General features: G+C 34.2%; 1 protein-coding gene and 1 long non-coding RNA gene across 2 annotated transcripts in view; one reads left to right on the top strand and one right to left on the bottom strand.

Annotated features, from left to right (window-relative positions):
* LOC144548688 (putative disease resistance RPP8-like protein 2) overlaps positions 1–24,784 on the top strand; it is an 84,705-nt gene that overhangs the window by 25,998 nt on the left and 33,923 nt on the right. The window contains exon 3 of the mRNA XM_078297417.1: positions 23,546–23,767. Coding sequence (XP_078153543.1) covers positions 23,546–23,767 — 222 coding nt within the window. The remainder of the gene's footprint in view (positions 1–23,545; positions 23,768–24,784) is intronic.
* LOC144548592 (uncharacterized) lies at positions 3,736–11,318 on the bottom strand. Its single transcript, XR_013509395.1, has 3 exons — positions 10,796–11,318; positions 4,289–4,664; positions 3,736–4,167 (listed from the first exon to the last, which is right to left on the bottom strand). It is a non-coding gene; the product is annotated as an uncharacterized LOC144548592 (long non-coding RNA).

Genomic DNA, 24,784 nt, shown 5'->3' with positions numbered 1-24,784 from the left:
GTTGTTTTCTAATTTTCAAAGTCTAAAAACAAACCATTAGATGTGATTTATATATTAAAATGTGCTTGGAGACCAAATTTTACATTTTATTTATTTATTTTTATTTATTAAGCCACATTGAAAATCGCTAATTCAATGATCCAGATTGGTTTTACTATTTGGTTATCTCTATTTTCTGAGTCCAAATATTTATTTCAAACTGCTTAACATGATTTAATATGCTTAACATGGTCTCCATATTAAAATATTTTTAGAATTTTTGTACTATTTTTTAGATTGGAACAATATCACTATTTTTGAATGGTCCAAAATCTTCTAAAATATAATGATTTTGTACCTATTCAATAATTTCTAAAATATAAAATTTAGTCTCCAAGTACATATATAGAGATTATGTTGAGCGGTTCAAATTGATTGTTTGAACTTTGAAAATGAAAATAAGAACATGAATCATGCCTGTTCGGCTGGGATAATAAAAATGAAATTTGAATTTATTTTTGAACTCTTTGACTTTGAAAATTGTAAATCAAAGAAAACTTGACCCTTTCTGGGTTGGACTCGGCTTTGAAAATATAAAGTAAAAATGAATTTGAGCATGAGCTTGGTTTTGGGGCCTTGTCCAGAAAATTTTGAAGTGAATTTACAGTGGAACTGGCCGAAACTTTGAACTTAAACAAGGATAAACATTGGATGGTAAGAGATACCAATGCCAACTCAGTTTCATTAATTGTTTGCCCTTTAATTTTGATACTTATAATTGCAGGTAGTCCCAATTCGGCATCTAAAGCACCTCATATAGAAAACATATTTAAAAGATGAATTAATTTTTCATGTTTTCTACATGTTTGTTTCTTTTTCTTCCTTTATTTTTCTTGTATATATGTTTAGTTTTTTTTTTTAAATAAAAGTACTCTATTTACTAATTTTTTTCCTATGTTTTTAATACATAACATGCTTCTGTCAAAATAATCCGAGTTTCCGATTTGATTCAACTGAATCCGTCCGATTAACTTGATTCCGATTTCACGGTCAAGTGACCGAAGTCCGACTCCGAATCCGATTTTGCGAACTAGACTAGACACATTTTGGTTTAGGAGTGGCCGGGTAACCCATTTTGGTTTGGTCATATCTCACATCTTGTTGTTTCCTCTCCTGAATTTCATTCTGTCACACCCCGCGGCCACAGGATGCGACAGTACCCCGCCGTAAGCATACAACTCCGTGTATACTTACAAGGCAATTCAATTTACATTCAAGCATTCACAACTAATAATATAAAACATAGTGTATAGATGTAAATCGGAGTACATAGTCTGGTCAGAATATAATACATCAAAAGTATCTCATCCGGATACTACCCATAAGGCCTACCCTAAAGCTCTATAACAAAACATATATATAACTAGGTCATATAAGGGTATACTACCAAAGGCCTACTACTCGCGTGCCTCCCCGTGATCAGTCGCACCAGAACCTGTAAAATAACCCGAAGGGTGGGGGTGAGAATAAATTCTCAGTGCGAATTTGCCACAGTTAGATTATTGGACTTGCAATCAAACTCCATATTCAAAAATAAAACCCATACAATAGCAATTCAATCAAACACATATTCAATAATAAAAAGGAATGCATATGCTCGACAACAAATAATAAACCGAGTCACAGTTTACAGAATTTCCAAGTTGAATCTCAAACAAACACATATTTGGCTTAACTCGACTCATTAGGGCTTGTAACAACTACAGATGTTCTTTCGAGCTGGACCCTTTATCAAACCCACATCTGTAGGGTTACTGGCACCTACAGATGGCCCACCGAGCTGGCCCCTTTATCTGACACCCATCTGTAGCTGTTTGGCTTAACCATTTCCTAAGGTCTGTTTACAAGTCACCTATACAGGTCAACTTGACAAAAACGCAATCACACGGAATCAAAGTCAACTATACTGCTCAACTTTGCAATTTCATTCAAATAGAACCAAAGTCGGCTATCAGCCTTGTAAAATTCATTAAACAGATCAACGGATAGGTCACCGTCACCTGATCCAGCCACCTAAACAGGTCGGCCTGGCAAATTCAGAAACAGATTAACGGATATGTCACCGTCACCTGATCCAGCCACCTAAACAGGTCGGCCTGGCAAATTCAGAAACAGATCAACGGATAGGTCACTGTCACCTGATCCAGCCACCTAAACAGGTCGGCCTGGCAAATTCAGAAACAGATCAACGGATAGGTCACCGTCACCTGATCCAGCCACCTAAACAGGTCGACCTGGCAGATCCAATCACGTATGGAACAATTAATAGAACTAATCAAATAATAACCATACCAACATGCCAATTTACCTTAACCGAACAATTCAATCATTCTCATTTATGCGAGAATCAATATGTAGCATGAATTTCAAAGTATACAGCAATTAAGCATTCAACATGACAAACGAATAAACAGTTTAATTCCTGAAAATAAAGTATCAAACAAGTCCAAGAATCCCGCACCTGATTACGAAGAGCGTATCGCGCACTTAAGGTTCAGACGTCTCGAGAGGTCCCGCGAAATCGTGCTCAATCGAGCCTACGCCTATATTAACATATACATACGTGGTTTAATATTTGTTCGACTATCACTATGTTTACTCGAGTCATATTAGTTTAAATCATACTTTCCTTGACAAATCCTTATAATCTCATACAATTTACCATTTGGTCCTACAACCCATATACATTTTCCACACATCGGAACAATTGCACAAATACCCATTTAATTATTCATTTCTCTAACTCCACAAACCCTAATTCGATTTAACCCAAAATAATTTCATATTTTAGAAGGGAGACAAACTTGTCGGTTAACACCTCTAATTGTTGGATCAAACTAGATAAATCACAACTTTTCGCAAAGTTTCGGATTTGGACCAAACCCTAGATGGAAGAATCAAGGTTTAGATGGAATCGAGAAAGAAATTACCAAATTCACAATATAGAAGCTCAATAGAGATGGGTTACTCACAAATTATACACAATATTCGGGTTCAAGCAAAAACCCTAACAATGGTGAGAATTTCGGATTTTGAGAAGAGAGGAGAAAAATGAAGTACCAATTGAAGCAATAGATGGTTACGAGGGAGAGAATCAACAATTTTCGACTTCCTTCTTCAATTTCTCCGAGCTTTTGATGGATTTTAGAGGGAGAAGAGGGTCTCTCTCTCTTTTTCTTTCTTTTGGGCGGAGCACACAAGGAAGGGGAAAAGGATGGAGAGAAAGAAGGAGAGACAACAGGAATTTTGCTAAATAGACCCTCACACTGTCGGATAAAACGTTACAACGTTTTAGTAAATCGTTATAACGATTCAGCTGGTGAAAAACGCAGGAAATAGTGTATAAAACGCATAATTTGGTGTATAAAACGTTATAATATTTTGGTAAATCGTTATAACGATTCAGCTAGTGAAAAACGCAGGAAATAGTGTATAAAACGCATAAGTTAATGTATAAAACGTTATAACGTTTTCTGAAAACGTTATGACGTTTTAATTGAATCCAGCCTTCATAAAATCGTCGTTTTTCATCAAGTTTTACAGTGAAAAACGTTACATAACGTTTTAAAAACGTTATAACGTTTTACGATTTTTTTTTTTTTTTTTTTTGAACGTAACACATTCATTAGGCAATAAAATGGGTCAATTCATTTGCCAATGGAGAACAAAAAAATTCTGATGGACCAATTCAGATCAAATGGTTCCCTGCCATCCGATTTGGTAATTGGCTGGTTCCCGTGCATTTTAGAACAATTAACAAAATACATATTATAAAACCGTGTTAAAAACTAAAAATGAAATGAACGAAAAATCATGAGTTAATAACACGCTCAAGATTCATCTAGTTGTCCACCAAAAAAAAAAAAAAACACATTTTCACACACTTCAACGAGGTTTATCGTGCTCGCCATGAGTTCGATAACCATTTATTACAATAACACACAATTAATAAAACCAATACAAAGTGCAAGTTAAGAAAGGGAGCAACAATTAATAGAAAAAAAAATTAGAATAGTTGATCCAATTAAAGTAAACTTTAATTTTTCCATTGTTTGAAGCACACCAAAGCAAAAGGCACATCTTGCTAAAGAAAAATAGTTGAAAGGATGACCACATCAAATTAAGAACCTACATGAGATATGGAATTTCAAAAAAGAGAAATAAATGAATTAATTAAGCTTAATTATAAACAATTATAATAAGAGCATTTGGATATCTAAAATAAAGAATTTAATTTATTGTGATGCACCTTAATTAATTGCAGCATCATCAAGATCTCCATATAACTTGCGCCTCAAATAATTCCGTCCTTGGCAAGATACACAAACACCAAAAGCAAATTAGGGTTCCAAGGGTTCTCCAATCCAGCTCCAATTTTTTTTTTAAATTAGGATTAAAACCAAAATAAGCATAACACTAATTACATGACTAGGTACAACGACAGAAATTTGCCACATAAAAACACAACACAACACACAACTTCCAACCAACCAAGACACAATGCTAATTTTTTTTTCTTTTTTCTTCTTTTTTATCATTTTTTTAACAAAATAGCAAATACAAAGAAAAATATTATTTTTTTTCTCTCCTGTTATTTTCAGCACAATTGAAACTTCATCTTGAATCTGCAGATAATTGAAGAAATTGTTGATTAATATTTGCAGTAGCACCAAAATGACAATCAATCAAATCAAAAGATAGAGAACAACAAATTAACTTTGCACAGAGGTTTTTGTAAAAAAAATGTTTTAATTCCATCATAATTTGATATATAATTTGGAGACATAATTAATTAGTAATGCATAAATCACTTTACATTAATTGCTGTCAATTAGAACTTGGCAAGCATAATAAAATACATTAATAAAAGAATAATTATTTCAGTACCCACGATACAGTACCCGCACTGTAGCCGCGCTACAGTACCCGCACTTAGATAAATAATGTATTATGGTCTCCACTAATTATATTGTGTCCACTAATTATTATTCTAAAAATATATTATATAGTCTCAACTAATTATTATTCTAAAATTACAGCAGCACCCTTTCTCTATGGTCCCCCTTTGAAAGTCCCGGCACTAATTCCGCGTCAACCTTTGTCTAACAAAAAAAGTTAACCTCATAAAAATAAATACTCCAGTGCATAGATATAAATACTTTCAATACTTATATATTAATACTTTCAGTGTCATATGTAAAAAAATAAAAAAGTAAGATATTAATACTTTGATGCGTAACTTGTTATGATAATCTCTTTTCGAGTTCTCCAATCATTCCCGCGTCAACCTGCCTCTAACAAACATAGTTGACCTCATAGGTATAAATACTTCAGTGTATAAGTATAAATACTTTCAATACTTAAATATTAATACTTTCAGTGTCATATGTAAAAAAACTTGCAAGTGTAGGTATAAATACTTGTACGACGAGGTATACATACTTGCGTGACGACAAGCCTGAAAGTACGTCATTATGGATCTCATTTGAAAGATAAAATTGCATAGATATTAATACTTTAGAAAAAATTAAAAATTCAAATTGTGGAGTTTTTGTGGTCCCCGTAGGAAGATATATTTATGCATATAATTTTTGGTGGTCCCCAAGTACTGTAGCACGGGTACAGTGCGGGTACTATAGAGTGGGTATTGTTATCTTTGTGCTTTAAGAATCCACGCAATAAATAATTGTTCACATCATAGGTATAAATACTTCCGTACATAGGTATAAATACTTCAATTCATAGATATTAATACTTTAGGGAAAAAAAATCGAATTGTGCAGTTTTTGTAATCCCCACAAGAAGTTATATTTTCACATTTAATATTCGGTGATCCCCTTGCGGGTACAGTGCAGGTACGGTAGCGCGGGTACTATTATCAGCTCCCTGACAAATGCATCTTTGATTGTTTGCTTCCTGATGTGAACTCTCGAATAAATTAATTTTCCCAATGCGAATTTATAATTATTTGTATTCATAACTTCACCTAATGACCCATTAAAAATGATTATCATGATTAGGCCATCATCGTCTATCAATACCGCTATACGTACATCACAGCACATTGTTTTTTCTCCTTTTCATATTCTGAGGATATATTACATATAATTTCTTTGAACGAGATATATTTCTTATACCAAAAGTGTTATTTTAAAAAGATATTTTTTTAAATATATTTATAATTATGTAATACATAGTTGTAACTAGATATTTGAAATAATTTTTTGAGTTGGTAATTTCATTTGGATGTAATTTTGAAAATTTTATGCACAACATAATAGAAAGTTTATACATATTATAGTCTAAAATCAAATTAAAACAACAGAAAACAATAAAAATGTTAAGAACAAAAGTATATGAGAGCAGACGCCTCCTGATGGTACTGTACTCGGTTACTCTTTCAAACGACGCTTTTAATTATAGATTTAAGTTTTTGCATAACCTTTTCTATTGGACCAAATCATTTAGCGCCCCAAAAACTGACTTCACCCCTTAATTTGTGGTCTTTTTGCTTCTTAATTTTTACCTTTAGTCATAGTGCCCTTGAATTAAAACTGTTGTTTCACTTGATCATATGCATGTTTAGATTAAACTAAAGCTCTACGTTGGAAATATTTTGTAAATTCGTAGAAAACTTGAATATGATTTTTTTCGAAAACTGGTACTAGATTGAGAGGCCAATAGTATACTGACATGGACTAATGAAATATTTATGAAATTATAAGGTTGTTTGTGTAAAACTGGAATATACTTGTCAGATGGACTAAATGACAAAATTGTTTAGCCTTTAGGTAGTGGTTTGCTAAACCCCTAACGGGTTCAACCCGTTTTGCCTGTCCCGTACCCGTTACCTGAGCTACCCGTATCCGTTGCCCGGGTACAAACGGGTAGACGGGTACGGGTAATAAACGGACCGGACAACCAAATTTGAAAAAAAACCCGTTGTACCCGTACCCGTTACCCATACCCGTACCCGACCCGTTTCATTTCAAAAAAATTTGAATTTTTCCGCCGGTTCAAGAGGGGCCCGGTCCGGGTCAAATCAAATCCGGCCGGACCCACCCGGGTCACCTCAACCTTTTTTTTTTTTTTTGTAATTTCAAATTTTAAAAAACATAAGAAAAAAAAAAACGGGCGGACCGGACCCGTACCCGGAAACCCGCAACGGGTACGGATAATAAACAGACCGGATAGAGATTTTGCAAAAATTACCCGTCTACCCGTTACGGGTTTTACCCGTACCCGGCCTACCCCTTTACCCGTCCTACCCGTTAGCAAATCACTACCTTTAGGTGCCCTTGGATTTTTAATTTTGAACTCTTCGACTTTGAAAAATGTAAATCAAAGAACTCTTTGACTTTGGGCTCGGCTATGAATATATAAAGTAAAAATGAATTTGAGCATGGACTTTCGTTTCATTTCGGTCCAAAAAAATAAAATAAAAATAAATAATTTCAGGACTAAAATGACATTTCAGTTCTTATGAATTTTGTAAAAATAAATAAATAATCATATTGGCTTCATAATTTTTTTTTCTATTATAAATTTATAAAAAAATTCTGTTTTTTATTCTCAGACAAGATAAAAAGAAACGACATAAACCCTCTGCAAGTTGCCTTCAACCTTGATCTTCGTTCAGTCCGTTTTATTCTGAATTTGAGCATGGGCTTTCGTTTTACTCCATGTGACTCTGGGCTTGGTTTTTGGGCCTTGTCCACAAAATTTAAAGTGAATTTAATTACAGTGGAACTGCCCGAAACTTTGAACATAGACAAGATAATGATTGGATAGCAAGAGATACCCATCTCGGTCCCAATTCCAACACCTAAAGCACCTCATATTTAAAAATGAATTAGTTTTTCATGTTTTCTACTTTCTTTTTTTTTGTTTCCTTCTCTTTCTTTATTTTTCTGGTGTATAATTGATTTTTTTTGAATCAAAAGTATTTTATTTATCAAATTTTTTTCAACGTTTTTAATACAACACACACTTCTATAAGAAAAATCAGAGTTTCTAAACCGATTCAGTCGATACAGCCGACTATCCGATTAACCCAATTTCGATTTCACATACAAGTGACTGAGTCCGACTCCTGATTTTGCTAACTATTCAAAAAAGGCCTCCATAAATTACATTTTATGTGGGATTATGAAAGTAGATATGTCATGAGAGACTGATGTTGAAATTATAGATGACCTTCGTCCACCATTTATAATTCAATTGACATCATATTCTGATCTCCCATTATTAATTAATTAATTATTTAATTTCTTACTTCTCGAGAAGAACTTAAGAGAACTAAAACTGCTTAATTAAATTCGGGCTGGGCCTCTTGGGCCTTCTCACTCTCGTGTTATCTCATCAATCCTCATTTGGGCCGCTTGTGCTGCTGCTACTGGCCTGGACCTCCTTGCAATAAGGATTGAGTTAATACTGTTAGATGAATGTGAATAAAACAAATATGTGTCTTAACATGACAAGAATAGTAATAGTAAAAGAAAAAAAATGTATCTTAACTTTTCAATTTGAGTCATTGGACAATATTCATGCACCTCATTTTGGTTTGGCCACATCAGACTTCATACTTCCTTTTTTTTTTTTTTTCCCATTTTGGTTTAACAAACCGTAATTTGTTTTCTCCCCTGAATTTCATGCACCTCATTTGCCAATGGAGAACAAAAAAATTATGATGAACCAATTCAGATCAAATAATTTCCTGCCATCCGATTTGGTAATTGGCCGGTTCCAGTGCATTTTGGAACAACTAACAAAAGAAAAAGATATTCTAGATCCGTATTAAAAACTAAAAATGAAATGAAAGAAAAATCATGGATTAATAACACACTCAAAATTCATCTAATTTTCCACCAAAAAAAATAATAATTTCACACAATTCAATGAGGTTTATCGCACCATGAGTTTGATAACAGTTTATTACAATAACACACAATTAATAAAACCAATTAAAAGTACAAGTTAATTTCAAAGGTAGCAACAATTAATAGAAAAGAAATTAAAATAGTTGATCCAATGAAAACAAACTTTAATTTTCCATTGTTTCAAGCACACCAAAGCAAAAAGCACACACTGGAAAGGACGACCGCATCTAATTAAGGACCTACATGAGATACGGAATTTCAAAACAAAGAAATAAATGGAATAATTAAGCTTAACTATAAACAAATATAATAAGAGCATTTGGATATCTAAAATAAAAATTTAATTTATTGTGATATACCTTAATTAATTAATTAATTGCAGCATCATCAAGACCTTCATATACATATAACTCGTCGTTGGGAAGATACAGGAACACCAAAAGCAAATCAGGCTTCCAAGTTCCAAGGCTTCTCCAATCAAGCTCCAGTTTTTTTTTTTAATTCGGAATACCAAAATAAGGAGAACACTAATTACATGACTAGCTACAACAATAGAAATGGCCACATAAAAACATAACACAACACAACACATAAATTCCAACCAACCAATACGCTTCTAAATATAATACCCAATATATATTTTTTTCATTTTTTTTCATTTTTTTTTTCATTTTTTTAACAAAATGGCAAATACAAAGAAAGAGCTTAGGCTACACGAAACTCATCTATTATTTATTTTCTCTCATTTTATTTCAGCACAATTGAAACTTCATCTTGAATCTGCAATTAAGTAGTTGAATAAACTGTTGATTAATATTTGTAGTAGCACCAAAATCACAATCAATCAAATAAAAAGATAAAGAACAATAAATTAACTTCATATTTTTAATCCAGTGAGCTTTTTGAAAAACTCATATATACTATAACATTTATATTAATTAATTGCATCTTGTATCAGTGAGTTATTCGACAGTGGGAGTGATAAGCTCGGGTTTTGGTGGCTAGGCTACAGGTGCTTCTGGCACAGTTGCCATCCCCCCGATAAGTAAGTAATTCTTCACATGCGAAAACGATGAATTCAAGTTCTCTATTCAATCCGCTCTTAGATTTATTTTTCACATTAATGTTCTTTTTCTGCTACGCCCTTGCTTTTGAATTTCTTGAGTGTTTTTAGCCCTCCCTGAAAATTCAGTGTGTTGCTGAAGTGGTTGTTGTACAGTGGATTCATGAGAGAGCCCTGTTTTGAAAAAAAAAATGTCTTAATTATGTCATAATTTGATATATAATTTGGAGACATAATTAATTAGTGATGCATAAATCCGTTTAAATGACTTAATCACTTTAAATTACTTAAATGACTTAATTGCTGTCATTTAGATGCATAAATCACTTTATATGTCTTAATAAAATACATTAATAATTAAGACACACCATCATTGTTATGATAGCCTTTTTTTTTAATCTTTTATAGAAAAAGATGGAACACTACTTCTATTGAATGTCTCATATATCCTGTAATTATTTTCTAGACATGACTAATTAATTAAGGATTCAAAATCATGGATTTGGAAATCATTTTTGGTCTGCACCTGTATGTAGGAGTTGAAATTTTATAATTGGTACCTGATATATATCTAATCATTGTCCCAATTGAATTATGAATGTTTTTTGCACGTTTCCTAGGTTCTTTTTCTTTACCTATTTTTATTATTGCTTCTTTATATTAGGTCTATTAAAGTCAGATATTTACTTTCTAATGAAATCTCAAACACTGTGCTTTTAATTAGCACAACATAAAAAATATAGTATAAGTTGAACAGATTTTTGTCTCCAGAATACGAAACTAAGATTTTTTGGCTTGTGCAAATAGAAATTACCTTTTTAATGTTGCTGTATATCCTTGTGAGGAATGTGGGAAATCTTATGCCAATTTGGATGATTTGGATCCTTGCAACTCCTTGTGAACTCTTCATCGCACCAAACAATTGAAATACGCTGGACTGATGGCGACACATATGGGAGAGAACTTAGATTTTCACACCCCCTGATCTCCAGATATATGAGAGAATGAAGGCATATCAGATTGGGTAACGAGTTACAATTCCAAAAGCTAAGTTTTGTAAGGGAAGAAAGATAACGAAACATCTCATCACATTCTTCTTGAGAAAAGTATTCTTGCTGTGCACCATAAAGTTCTAGAGAAACTAGAGATGAAAACCCATCTCTTGAGACAAGTTGTTCAATCAGTGAAAATCTGTAGATGCAAAGTTCTTTCAACTGGGGCAGCTTATCAACATCTGAATAGCATTTGAGCTTATCACACCCAGAAAACACCTTTAAACATTCAAGATTGGTCAAATCATTTAAACCCCTTAGTGAAGCAAGGTTTGGGCAATTAGAAATTTCCAATTTAGTTAAATTCAAGGGAAGAGGTACCCAACTCTTGAGCCTAATAAGATTACTGATGGTAAGAGATAGAAGATTCGATAGTTCATTTATTCTGGGTAGGGCTTCCAACTTATCACACCAAGAAACCTCTAAATGCTGGAGATGAATAACCTTATTTTTCTAAAATCCAATTAGGGACCCTCTCACCCCTGTATTTAACAATAACCAGCTCTTTTATTTGGGGTGGGGGACAAAGGCCATCTAGAATTTCAACATCATTGTCTCTCCTTCCATAATTATAACCCCAGTGAAAAATTACTTTACGGAGACCTTTTTTGTCATATAACTTGGCTCGATCTGCCTCCTCCTTACTTTTGACATTCTTTAGACCACAGATAGATAGCGATCCATAAAGGTCTTTTAAATGCTCCAACTATTTTAGCTGAAACCCCCTTTCCATTCTAACATGGAACCTTCCAATCTCTTGAAGTAATATTAGTCTCCCAACATTAGGAATCATGTTCTTACTTAGAGTAGATAAGAAACGTAACTGGTAGCAAAGTAATTCAGAATGTGCATCTAATTTTAAATACTCGAACATAGAATTCCTTAAGTTGAGGTAGCGTAGGTTTCTCAACTGAATCAGAGACTTAGGAACTCTTTTAACATATCGAGATATCCCTTCTATTTCCACTACGTATAATTTTCTTAACTTCTTAAAAAGAGCATCAAGGTCCCCTTCTTTCAATAAACCACACCTATGGGAAAAAATAATTGTACGTACATCTTTGAGTTCACATATTTTCTCCACATAATGCTGAAACATTTTGGGATCAACATATATATGACGAGTATGGGCAGGGATTTCCTTTTTCTCACCACTTTCAATTCTAAAATATTCACCTTCACAAACATCTTGGGCTAGATCATGGATTAGGTCATGCATAGAGTAATGTTTACCATCCCAATTGGGACAAACTTGAAAGAAAGAGCTAGAAATTAACTCCAAAACATATTGATTACCAATATCCTTCATATGTTCATTACTATCCTCGGTTTCTATGAAGCTCTCTGCAATCCATAAATTAACCAAATGATCGTGCTCAAATTCATGCCCTTTAGGAAACAAGCTGCAAAATGCAAAGCATCATTGCAGAGCAGGAGGGAGGTGCTGATAGCTCAAAAACAAAGATCCCATGGTATCATTTAACAAGTTTTTGTTTAGCATGGATGACCAAAATTCATGGTTTCGGTTTCTACGCAATAAGCCTGCCACTGTAATTGCAGCTAGTATGGAACGACATAATTTTCCCACAATCTTCTCCCCTATTGCTCTTAATCCCTTCTTCAGATTCTCTTCTACATAACGTAATGCATGGCTCATAAATAATAACAAAAATTCCTCATCTGCAAGTTCTGGCATTTTTATCAGATCCATAGCATCCAAAGCTCTTGCTGCTTCTTCATTCCGAGTTGTCACCAATATTTTGCTACCTTGCTTACCATATCTTAGATGGGCAAAAATTTGGTTGATTTCTTGCTCACCAACCCCTTTCTCACACCAAACATCATCCAACACCAACAAATACTTTTTCCCTCTTAATTTGTCAGCAAGTTGGTTTATTAGCACATCCAAATTTTTGTAATCAGGACAGCTACTTCCTGAGTCCGAGACTGACTCCCACATTTTTTCCATAATAGCACGAACATTAAACTTCTCAGAAACATAGACCCACATTACATGGTCAAAGTGTTGGGTTTCGGGGTAACCAAAACCCGTTTAGGCTTAAGCTGCAGAAATAAGGTAAAACAAAAATTTTACTTCTAACTTAAGCCAAGGATTAAACGGGGTATGTCAGGAAACTTTCCAAGACGGTCCACCTTCAGTATTCCTTTGGCATCAAAACCCAATTTAATCATTTTACAGATCTACTTCATGATTGATTTCTAAAACTTTAATCTACTTACCAATTAAATAGATTAGTATAACATATTTATACCTTGTTTCCAAATCACAGTTGGAATGCAGACCGAGCGAGTAGAGCTACATCACGGGAATGATTCTCCTCGGAGCACCAAACGTATGGTGCCTCTATAGGTTATCCACCAGGACTAACCAGAGAGCGGTTTATTTCTTTTGCCAGAAATACCGTAAACCGCAGAATTCTGCAAAAACACTATTCACAAGGAAAAGACGAAAACCCGTAAACACGAATTTTCAGTTACTCAGTTTCACAAATAAGCAAAACTGACATACCGCGAAATTTGGGAAAACACTATTCACCGATCCCGTAAATATATACTTCACAACAACCCGCAAGATTATACGTCAACTACGTATAACTTTCTTTTCTCAACCGAAACACCATTTGGGAGAGAAACCGAGAAAAAGAGAAAATACCGATTCATTTCGACACGAAACGATACGAGTGAATTAGTGTGTTTCTCTTTCCATGTACCCCTCTATTTATAGGCTTTTGAGGAGGTTCGCAAAAGACCGAAATACCCCTCAACATATGCCTATTTACAAGATATGTCTTTGAATGGATAAGGATGATGACATGTCATGTGGATAAGATCGATGACGTGTCATGTGGATAAGGATGACATGTGAAAAGACCAAAATGCCCTTGGCCCGAATTCAATTAACATCCATATAATTATTCTGAACAATTATATTTCTTGCGGTTGTTGTTTCGGTAACTTTTATACAATGTGTCCGGCACGTTTATAAATTAACCAGTGTTTTTGCTTTGTCATCCGTATGACATTTATATATATATTAATTATAACCAGTATAATTAATTATAACCATCTTACTATTGATCATAACCAATTTATAATCAATCACAATAAGATTCTCCGATTAACTCCTATATGGTGTGACCCGATAGGATCTGTGTTATGTTGGTAAATAGAATTAAAACTGTTTTAACTTCTATAATCATGAGAGGCATCTGGAAAAACGCATCATGACCATCGAATTACACAGATGATGCTGTACAGTACAATATCACGATCCAGTAAACAATTTACTTGTGTCAGTTCTTTTGTCACATAGCTATCAGATTAGTTTCAAGGTAGGTGTGTGTCATCCTTGTAAACTTAATCTTTTATTGATCCTAAGCAGATTATCAAATATGATTACTCTTGTAATCATACCGCGCGCTGATAATCTTACTCTATCAAGGGGCCCAGTGATGCTATAGCTCGTATAGAGATACGAGGGACAATAGTACTTTTGGTAAACCATCACTACCTCAGCTAAGCCATGTATACCGAAGAGCTACCGTTATGACTGCTTTTTACGGACAGCGTTAGATAACACTCACACATACATATTTCTTAGTGGGAACGATAAATACCTCATACTGTAGAACTTGACACTGAATGAAAACATTAATGACACGAACACAATTCTATTTAATGTTTCATTCGGGGTCTGTCAAATACCATGTTCCTAGAACATGTATCTATGTGATTAAAATGACATCTCGTGTCAGGTGGTTTGTAAAACTTAACCATCTTTTAATCCACATACTAACCTTATCGCGGTAATTAGTGTTCCTGCTAATTACCTTGGTCAGTGACTTTTAAGAGTATATATTATCTATATTATGGAGTTTCACAATTTCAGTCATGAACTCGAAATGATCCATAATTTCAATAATACTCAAGGCAACAAAATGATATATAAATAAACATTCAATTCATGAACAAAGCTTTATGATAATTTATCGTATCATTGACTTCTAGATTATTACAAATTAACAATCTCCCACTTAAGCTAGGAGCCAATCATCGTAGGCCCTACTTATACAAATCTCTAGTATTCTAAAATCTCGCAGATCTAAAGAAAAACTCATAGCCAATCTCCTATGTGTCTCAGACCCATAGAAGCTGTATGCAGTTGGTGCTTGGCTTGAGAAAGAGGTTTTGTAAGTGGATCAGCTATGTTGCTGACTGTGTCAACTTTACATATCTTTACATCACCTCTATTTACGATCTCTCGTATCAGGTGATAACGACGTAGAACATGCTTGGATTTCAAGTGCGATCTCAGTTCCTTGGCCTGAGCTATAGCTCCATTGTTGTCACAGTAGAGGTCCACAGGGCCTTGAACACTGGGAACCACTCCAAGTTCGCTAAGGAACTTCTTGATCCAGAAACCCTCTTTAGCTGCCTCGGATGCAGCTATGTATTCTGCTTCGGTGGTTGAGTCTGCTGTAGTCTCTTGCTTTGAACTCTTCCAGCTCACAGCACCACCGTTGAGTATGAATACACACCCAGACTGTGATCTTGAGTCATCACGATCAGTTTGGAAAAACTGGCGTCAGTGTAACCACTAATCACAAGCTCGGAATCACCACCATAGACGAGAAACATATCCTTAGTTCTTCTCAAGTACTTAAGGATATTCTTTGCAGCAACCCAGTGCTCTTTGCCTGGATTAGCCTGATATCTACTCGTCACACTCAAAGCGTACGGGACATCAGGGCGAGTGCACAATATAGCGTACATGATAGAGCCAATAGCCGAAGTGTATGACTAGGGACTGAAATGCTTTTATTCATATTTCTTATGTAAGGTTCAACCTCGGATTGATACTAATTGGTTATTTCCTTCAATTAGCCCTTTTATAATTTTTCATATATGAAATATTTTTTGTACTGGTACTGGTGGTGATGTTGTTACTGGTACAAAGTAGGACAGAAATGGTTGTCGTCCTTAACCTGTAAACCAGGGCAACAACAACGGGAATGTAAGTAGTGGAAACCTGAGGGAAGGAGACGCGTGCCATTTATATGGTGAAATTTGGGGGAAATATAAGGCGGCAGAAATTTGGTGTTTTGGGGGGGGAAGATGAATGTTTTTTTGCACAGATGGGGGGAAATGAAATTTCGGAACACTAGACATTGGTGTTTTGGGGGGGGGGGGGGGGGGAAGATGAATGTTTTTTTTGCACGGATGGGGGGAAATGAAATTTCGGAACACTAGACAGAGCAAGTATTGCTTCCTGTAGTAGAGAGAAGATTGTATTTGAAACTCAAAAACACCAATTTGCGCTGTATGTGGTTTTAAGAGCTCTGCGCATATGGAAACCATAAGATGGTTCAAATCTGTGCAAGTTGTTTGCGTATCATTTGACAGAGCAATTTCTACTTACTATAGCACATGTAGCACTGAAGTACATGTTCTAAAAATCATATAGTGAGCTGTATGGAGTTTTAATTGCTCTGCTCAGATGAAATGAGGGAAAACCTCTCTGGCCAAGGACAGATTGGAAAATTTTAATTTCTGTTTTAATATTTGTATCTTGTATATTATTTCAAAAGTTTATGTGTTAATTGAAATTTCAGTTAAATATATAGTTGTTGAAAATTATGAAAGTTATAATTTTGAGAGTTATGATTTTTAAAGTTACAATTATATTATTGTACATTTAATTATATTATTGTGCCATTAAATTTTTAAAGCAACATTAAATTTGAAAAATGAGGCTTTATCAAATTAAATAGAAAAAATAATTGCCCAAAAATCAAAAATATTGCTAGAAACTTTTGCAAAGCATTATTAAGTAAATTTAATCAATTTAATTGTATGGTTGTGTATGCATGTTGCATGAATAGCTTTGTGTCAAACATGATCAACCATAGAACATCAACTCTTGTTGATCATGTAATGAAGGATGAACGACAAATGTCGTCTGACGATTGATCGGAACCGTTCAAACTCAAGAGTTATACATTAATTCCAATGTCGGCGAGTTTGAGCTAATTTGATGTTTATTTGCACATCCATCCAAGCAACAAAAGATAACGACATCGTAGGGCTACAAATATTATGCATCGGATCGATGGTTATTACTATCATGAATCTATTTATTTTTATTGCTGAGGTTGTTGGTACTATCTTGATTATTTTAAAAAAAATTAGACGCGATTTTATTATAGATCGACCGTTGATTGCTCGTACAAAAATCAACGGTCCATATCTTTTGGCTCAATTTGAATAGGCTCAAAATGATAAAATTCTATAAGAATGACACATGTTGTCATGATTTGTAAATATAAAATGTTGAAAACATTTTTTTTTTTTGGAATTTTTTCACAATTATTTATGTACATGCATTACAATCAGAATATTGCTGTACACTCTAGGCCGTATGATATGTGATGAAAGGCCACCAGTTATCAATGGAATCCTTCGTTTCAACAAAATGCAAATGGGAGTCCAAATACTCTGAGGTAAAGTAAAGATTCTGACTATATCTGGACACGGCTTAGGCGTTGGATTCTTTACTATTGGTGCGTTAGTATGATCAGAAGGTCACAAGCCCATAACAGATGATCATGTTACCTTAGACACATAAATCAGCGCGTTGGTGAGGTGAGTGAATGCTATTGAAGGCTGCGTGAGTGTTGTAATTGATTTGCTATCCATCCAAATGAATGACATACATGACCAACAAAGATAAGAACCGTACGATGATGTTACGATTCGCAAATTACTAAACATTTGTCATTGAGATTTGCGCTTATAAAAAATTGAAGAGGTGGGATTAAGTTGCAGGTTCACCCAAACCCTAACAAATAACATATATCGCTGTTACTAACTCCAACCTCTCCAGACCCTAATGTTGGACTTAGAGTTTTTTTTCAAAATTCGATCGAGAGCACTACTCAGTACTCACCCTTCTATCTTCCCCCTCTCCACTGATTCTTTCATCTCCCTCCTCCCAATCAACGACTTTATCCCATATCCTCAACTCTCCGATTGAATCGCGAAGTCGTGGTATTCTCAATCGCAGCGGTGTTCTCAATCCCTACAGCTGTGGTGTTCTCAATCGCTATCCCACGGAGTTAAAACCCTACCGCCGTGCTCCATCTCCAAAATTCGTGTAAGTTAATCTTCTCTAACCTTTCTAGCCACCATTGTTTCGATTTCGTTAAAATTTAGGGTTTAGGGATGTCTGAAATTCAGATACAGTAGATTAAGGGTTTGGGGGTAGTCTGGTGTTTGGGGTAGTCTGAAATTTAGGGTTTCTAGTTAGACTTTGACAAAACCCTTTCTAGTTAGACTTTGACAATAATGACATCCTTTATAGTTCATAATGTCACTTCTGTCATTAGAGTTCACCATTGTTTTCTCAAAGAACCAATACCCATTACTGTCACTGTTTGCTCAAAGAAACAATATATACTTTGACTCAATTTTGGTCTTTGGTTCTTGTTTGCTCAAATAACCACGACCCATTGTTTGCTCAAGGAGCCAGTACCAAAGATCAAAGAAACATGCTATACTTTGACTCAATTTGATATTTGGTTCTTGTTTGCTCAAATAACCATGGCCCATTGTTCTGGTAATCTTGTACCTATGAGTGTCCTTGTTTGCTCAATGGACTCAATTTGATCTTTGGTTGTTGTTTTTTAATACTTTCAAATGTATCTATTATAAAACCTACCAACATCTAATATATATCTGAACATGTTGGAATGTGTAGAGAGTTTGATACATGCATGCTCAACTCTGGAGTAGCCACAAGCCCACAAGATTTGCCAAAAGTACGTGAAGATAGGTTTCCAGATTGGTTACGGAAAAATGTACTAAATTCCCGAGAAGATTGCGATGACTACATATGAATGGTAGGAGTCACACCTAGCAAACAAGCATACTTCTATGATGGATACGAAATCAACGGTTACCAGTTTCAGACACAAACATATGGGCAAGATTTTGTTAATTACTGGTACAGGAGATCAGTCAAGTGGTGAGGATTTGGGCAAGTTTTGTGCTAAGTTTCACATACTGGTACAGGAGCATGCATATATTAATATCAGTTTGAGCTGTAACCCATTTGGGAACATTTTATTTAATGCAACTGGCAACCTCTGCCATGATTTTTCTAAAAAAAAGAAAAAACGAAAATCATGGCAAAAAAAATTAAAAGAAAGAAAGTTAAGAAATAAATGAAAATTTTAGAAATCGCATTAGTGTGAATTCTTCGATATCTTCTAGCACTATATATATATATGTTGTGAGGTTGTTTTCCATTAAAAGTTTTTATTCTTCATTTTCTGAATAAAACAATGCGAATTGAGATGAATTTTGACCTTAGTTATCATTTTCAACAAAATCCTCTGGCTCACATGGAGGCTATATTATTTCAAACAAAGATAATTATTAGTGATATAAAATAGTAGCATATTGTAATTAACATGTTGTAATATGATCACGTAACATTATTAAAAAAAGTATCATGTGTCGTGATGTTAGGCAGTCACATAGCACGTTTGATCCTTGTAACCACATATGACATGATTGTCTAAACATGTAGTGATTGTTATTATTTAATTATTTGTTTACGATTTAAAATTACTTCATTAAATTAAAAAAAAAAGTAAAATAAAATGTCAAAAAATTATGAAAAATAAGTGTTATTAAAATTAGACCGGATCGGATGAATGGAAAAAAATCAGATCTGAATACTTATCTGATTTGGTTAATTAAAAGGACAGTTTTATGTTATTGGATCTGTCTAAACCCGGTTTAACCAATCGATTTTCATGAAAATCCGCAAACCGTGCAATCAAAAGCCCGGATTTGTTACAAGTTCCATTCACTTCTCTTCTTTTCTTTTGTAATTTCCAGCTATGCAATTTTTTTTAACCAAACTCTACAAATTACAGGAGGGTATCACAATAATGATCTAATCATTTGCTTTATTATTCTCTCTACCAAATTTCTTCTAAACCTCTCGGCCGCTCTTCACAAGAAATTAAAGTGGCAATTTGTTTCTTCTGTCTTCTACAAAAAAATTCGCACAAATCCATGTAATCTGTTAGAATGATGACTGGTTTTGATGTTTGATTTTTTTGATTAATTTTTGTTTTAAGTTACTTGAAATTGTAATATCTTCTGATATTGATATACTGGCAAAGTCAGCCTATTATTTGAAATTGTTGGAATATTATGAATGTAGTTGTGTTAGATCAGCATTTAGGAGGGTGATTATCAAGAATTAGAAAGGTTAACTGAACGTACATCTACAAGAATAGGAGAGTATCCACGAACGATACTATCAAAACCGAATCAGCACGTTAGACTGATTTTCAATAAAAAAAAATACTGATTTTTAATAAATAAAAATAATAATGTGGAGTCCTGACTCGCCAGTAGCTAGGGGTGGCAACAAATCAAACCGAATCAAACTTATCCTAGTTTGATTTTAAGTTTGAATAAGATTCAAATTGAACTGGGTTTGAATTGTTTCGAAACAGATTAATTTCGAATCGAATTAATTGCGAACTATTCATTTTTCAAATCTAAGTCAATCGAATTACGAATTAAAATTTTTTTTGACAGCCCTATTTATACCGGTAGTTTATGCATTAGTTTTCTTCTTGCGGAACAAACTTCATACGGTTTTATTTTACCTTTCACAAATTCACACTAATAGATTATGGGCCAGTTCAAGATTTTCGTACTTTTTACACTGTTGGATTGATTAAAATCACAGCATGGACCTAGTCAAATGGAACGTATTACATTGTTAATTTGATACGCTGCTGAAATATTTTTCTATTATAAGTTACCATTATATTAACAATTTTGAGCTATGATATAAGTTTGGTTCCTGCATTATTAAATATTAATGGTTGAATCCATTAGTTGTATTATTTGAGATTCAAACCTAAATAGTTCGTGAATCAATTTCGAACGAATTATATCCAGTTTGAGTTTGACTTGAATAAGATTTGAGTCAAACTGATTTAATTTGTTTCAAAACGAATTAATTTTGAATCTAACTAAACTCAAATCAAACTCAAATCAAATCAAGAACTGAGAATTTTTTTGCCACCCCTACTCAGCATGTCTTTACCCCCCCCAAAAAAAAAGAAATGCTTTTCTCCATGCACTTCTGTCTCTTCGGCTCATTTTTCAATTGATTCCTTCTTCATTTTCTCCATTGACAAAGCAATGGAGAAACCAATCACTTCTGCTTTGAGGAGATAACTGGACATGTCCTTTCATAATGGAACGGGGAAAATTAGGAATCCATTCAATTCCAAGACACTTTTTGTTTGAAACTAACGTGCCCTTCGCGTGAACGGCTCGGGGCCGGATGCTATCATGTTCACATATTCATTGAAAATGTGAGTAAAACCACTAATTTCTATTAGGTACCTTCTCATTACCTTCTTATGGAACGGGAGAACGACGTGGAGAGATCATGCACATAGAAGTCATCTTTATTCTCATTCATCCTCTTTAATGAAGGGGATTCCCTCCGTTCTAGAGCGCACTCTTAGAAAACATATGAAAGCAATCACTAACGTTAACACTCTTAGAAAACATATGAAAACAATCACTAATTAAAAAGAGGCCGAAAGAAATTAAATGAGAGGAAATAAAATAGGAAGTTATTATAAAGTGGAGTAAAATTAATAGAAAATTTATTTTTATACTTTCAAAAAATGGATAGATACTATTTTACACCTAGTTGATTTCATACAAAAAATATAATGGTTTTCTTATGTCATTCTTGCTAGAAATAAAATACTGAATTTTTTTTTAAAATAATTAATTTAAATTTAAGTTTGCTTTTAAAGAGTAACTGGACTTATTCTTTCTATTTGAAACAGAGTGAAAAAAAGAAATCTGTCCGATCCAAAACAAGCTTTGTTGACCGACAATTTCAAGTGGCGAGCAGTCTCTCAGTCGTCACGTCCACTTCAGAATGGACCCCACGCGCTCTTAGTACCTAACATTGCGCGCATGAATCAGCGGCGTGCCTTCCTCCGAATTACGTGCTTTCTTTGGGTGATTTACAATTGCAAGCGGCGCGCCTTCCTCCGAATTACCAAAATACTTTTATCTCCAAAAAAAGTTGATTTTACAATAGATTCCTTGTTTATTTCCTCCGAATTACCAAGGCACTGGAGAAACCAATCACCTCAGCTTTCAGAGGGAAATTGGAGATGTCCTTTTCTTTATAAACGGAGAAAATATTGCACATTATTGACCGAGTCGTCCCTTCAGTTCGGAGTGGACTGCACTCACCCAACATAACACCCGCTTCTATAATTAACCTTTCAATTGTTCAGAGATTTGATATAGCTCTGAGTCTCACCTCGCCTATTCCTCTCCTACTACTCTCCACCGAGCTCTAGCTAGGCATTGCAACTCAACTCCAATTTCTTTCTTTCCTCACCGGTAAGAAGGTTTTTTTCTTCTCTTGCTTTCTTATGCGATTATGCGGTGAACACCACGCATATTGTTGCTTGTTTTGTTTGTGCACGTCAAATGTTTGATAAAATTCCCCAAAGAGTATTATGTGCTATGTTTTGTTATGTTTCAACTTTCAACATTCAACACGGTAGTTAATGTCTAGTGTGTGAATAATCTTTCGACTATCTTCTCCTCTACTTCCTTTAGATCGCTTTCCCCTACAACAACCTTCATTCAAGCAAATGTACATTCCTCTTTTCCTTTTGTCATGTCTTTCTCATAATACACCAACATTTTATTTTTCTCACTGGTTTCAGCTACTGCACCTAGAATACAGAAGAGAGATGGCTGAGAGCATTGTAAAGGTTTTGCTGACCAAGCTCACTGATGTTGGAGTTAAAGAGGTTTTACAGCTATACAGCGTTGATAAGCAAGTAGAGACTGTGAAACGTGAACTCGGCCGGATTCAGGTTTTTCTAAAGGATGCTGACAAAAAAGTTATAACAGATGACAAACAGAATCATTGGGTGAAGGAGGTGAGAGATGTTGGCTATTTAATAGAAGATGTCATTGACACCTTTCTCTCGGAGGTCCCTCCTAAAATGCAAAAACAGGCCGGCGCAATCGAGGCCATGAAAAGGAAGATGAAGGTAATAATAAAACTACCAGATGTACGCAAACTTGTCAAAGAGATATCTCATATCCAGAGAAGGATGACTGAGATCGAGACGAGTAGAGTCAGGTATATATGTTGGTTTATTCACGATCTATGTTAATTTTGATTTAGAGTATTTTGTTTTGTGTATTTAGTGAAAGAGAGAATGAAGAGGAAAATAACGGTAGCTGAAATTTTCATACTATATTAATATTTTTCAACTCTGTTAACTCTAGAAAATCTAAACATTTAATTTATGTATAAATTTTCAAATACATTAACTCTAATTAGTTGACTAATTAACCAATTAATTATATTTATTATTTCTAACTAAATTATTAATTTTAATAAGGTATGGAATTAATACTCTGGGCGAGGACAGTGGAGAGATCAAACTGCCCATTAGGCCACCTGTGCTACCGGACATTGATCCTGATATTGTCGGGTTCAAGGAGGACCAAGACCATGTTGTCAAAAAGTTGTTGGATGAGACTATCAAGAGACGTTATGTCACTTCGATTTGGGGAATTGGTGGGCTTGGAAAAACAACTCTCGCACAAAAAGTATACAATTGGTATGTGCTATATATTTGTTTTATTCATAGGAAAAAAAATAGTTTAGAATTTAATTGTTTGATTTAAGAATTGATTACACTATTTATTTTACAACAATAAATCTGGTTGAATTTTATATATTTTTGGTCAACAAGTGTATTCTAATTTTTTTTTGTAATTTAACCAGTGTTGATTTCAACTCTAAGCTTTGCAAAAATTATGAACTATGTTTCATGAATTTGTAGAAATTATAAATCAATTTGCCAAATTATCGAACCCACTCACTCAGCCACGTACTATAATTTTCTAACAAATTGTCTGATGAATTTATGATTTACGAGACAACTGTGAACTGCCTCATATGATTAGTTTTGTAGGTAAAAACCTAAATTTTATTAAATCAAGTCCATATAATTTTTAATTTTTAGTAAATCAATTGTATATAATTAGAAGAAAAATATGTAATAAGACAATTCATTGCAAGGCTGACAATAATTGACTGAAGAGATGGGTCGAATTGGTAAGTCGAGACAGAATGCATCTTAATGATCACTCAGTCGAGTCAAAAAAGTATGTATCCTATCCATGAAAGAAAAAATCGAATTGGAATATGGATCGGTCTTTTGACCTTCGGATTGGAATTTCAAACTTTTTTGCCAGAAACTTATTTCATACTAAAAAATAATTTGTGAACAATTTCTATTAAGACAAATAATTACAATCAAATAATCCACTAATACAATATAATACAAACATTACTTCTCTTCAATAGCTTTTTAAACACTTATATTTACATATAGTTATCTATTCTAGCAACAAAAGGTAGCATTGTGTGGTGGTAGTTAGCTTAGTTGATATTGAAGAGCTCCATGGTTCGACTCACGTAGGAAGTAAAAAGATTTGGAGAGTGGCCAAAGTTTGACTGGATTGGACCATTTCAGTCAAAATTTGACTGGAATTGGACCATTGCAGCTGAAATTTGACTGAAATCGGACCATTTTAGCTGAAATTAGACGAAAAAATTACCTACCCTATAA

This window comes from Carex rostrata, chromosome 33 (genome assembly GCF_964058835.1).
Source record: "Carex rostrata chromosome 33, lpCarRost1.2, whole genome shotgun sequence".
Taxonomy (NCBI): Eukaryota; Viridiplantae; Streptophyta; class Magnoliopsida; order Poales; family Cyperaceae; genus Carex; species Carex rostrata.
The sequence above is the reverse complement of the archived record's forward strand: the minus strand, read 5'-3'. Positions and strand labels throughout refer to the sequence as shown.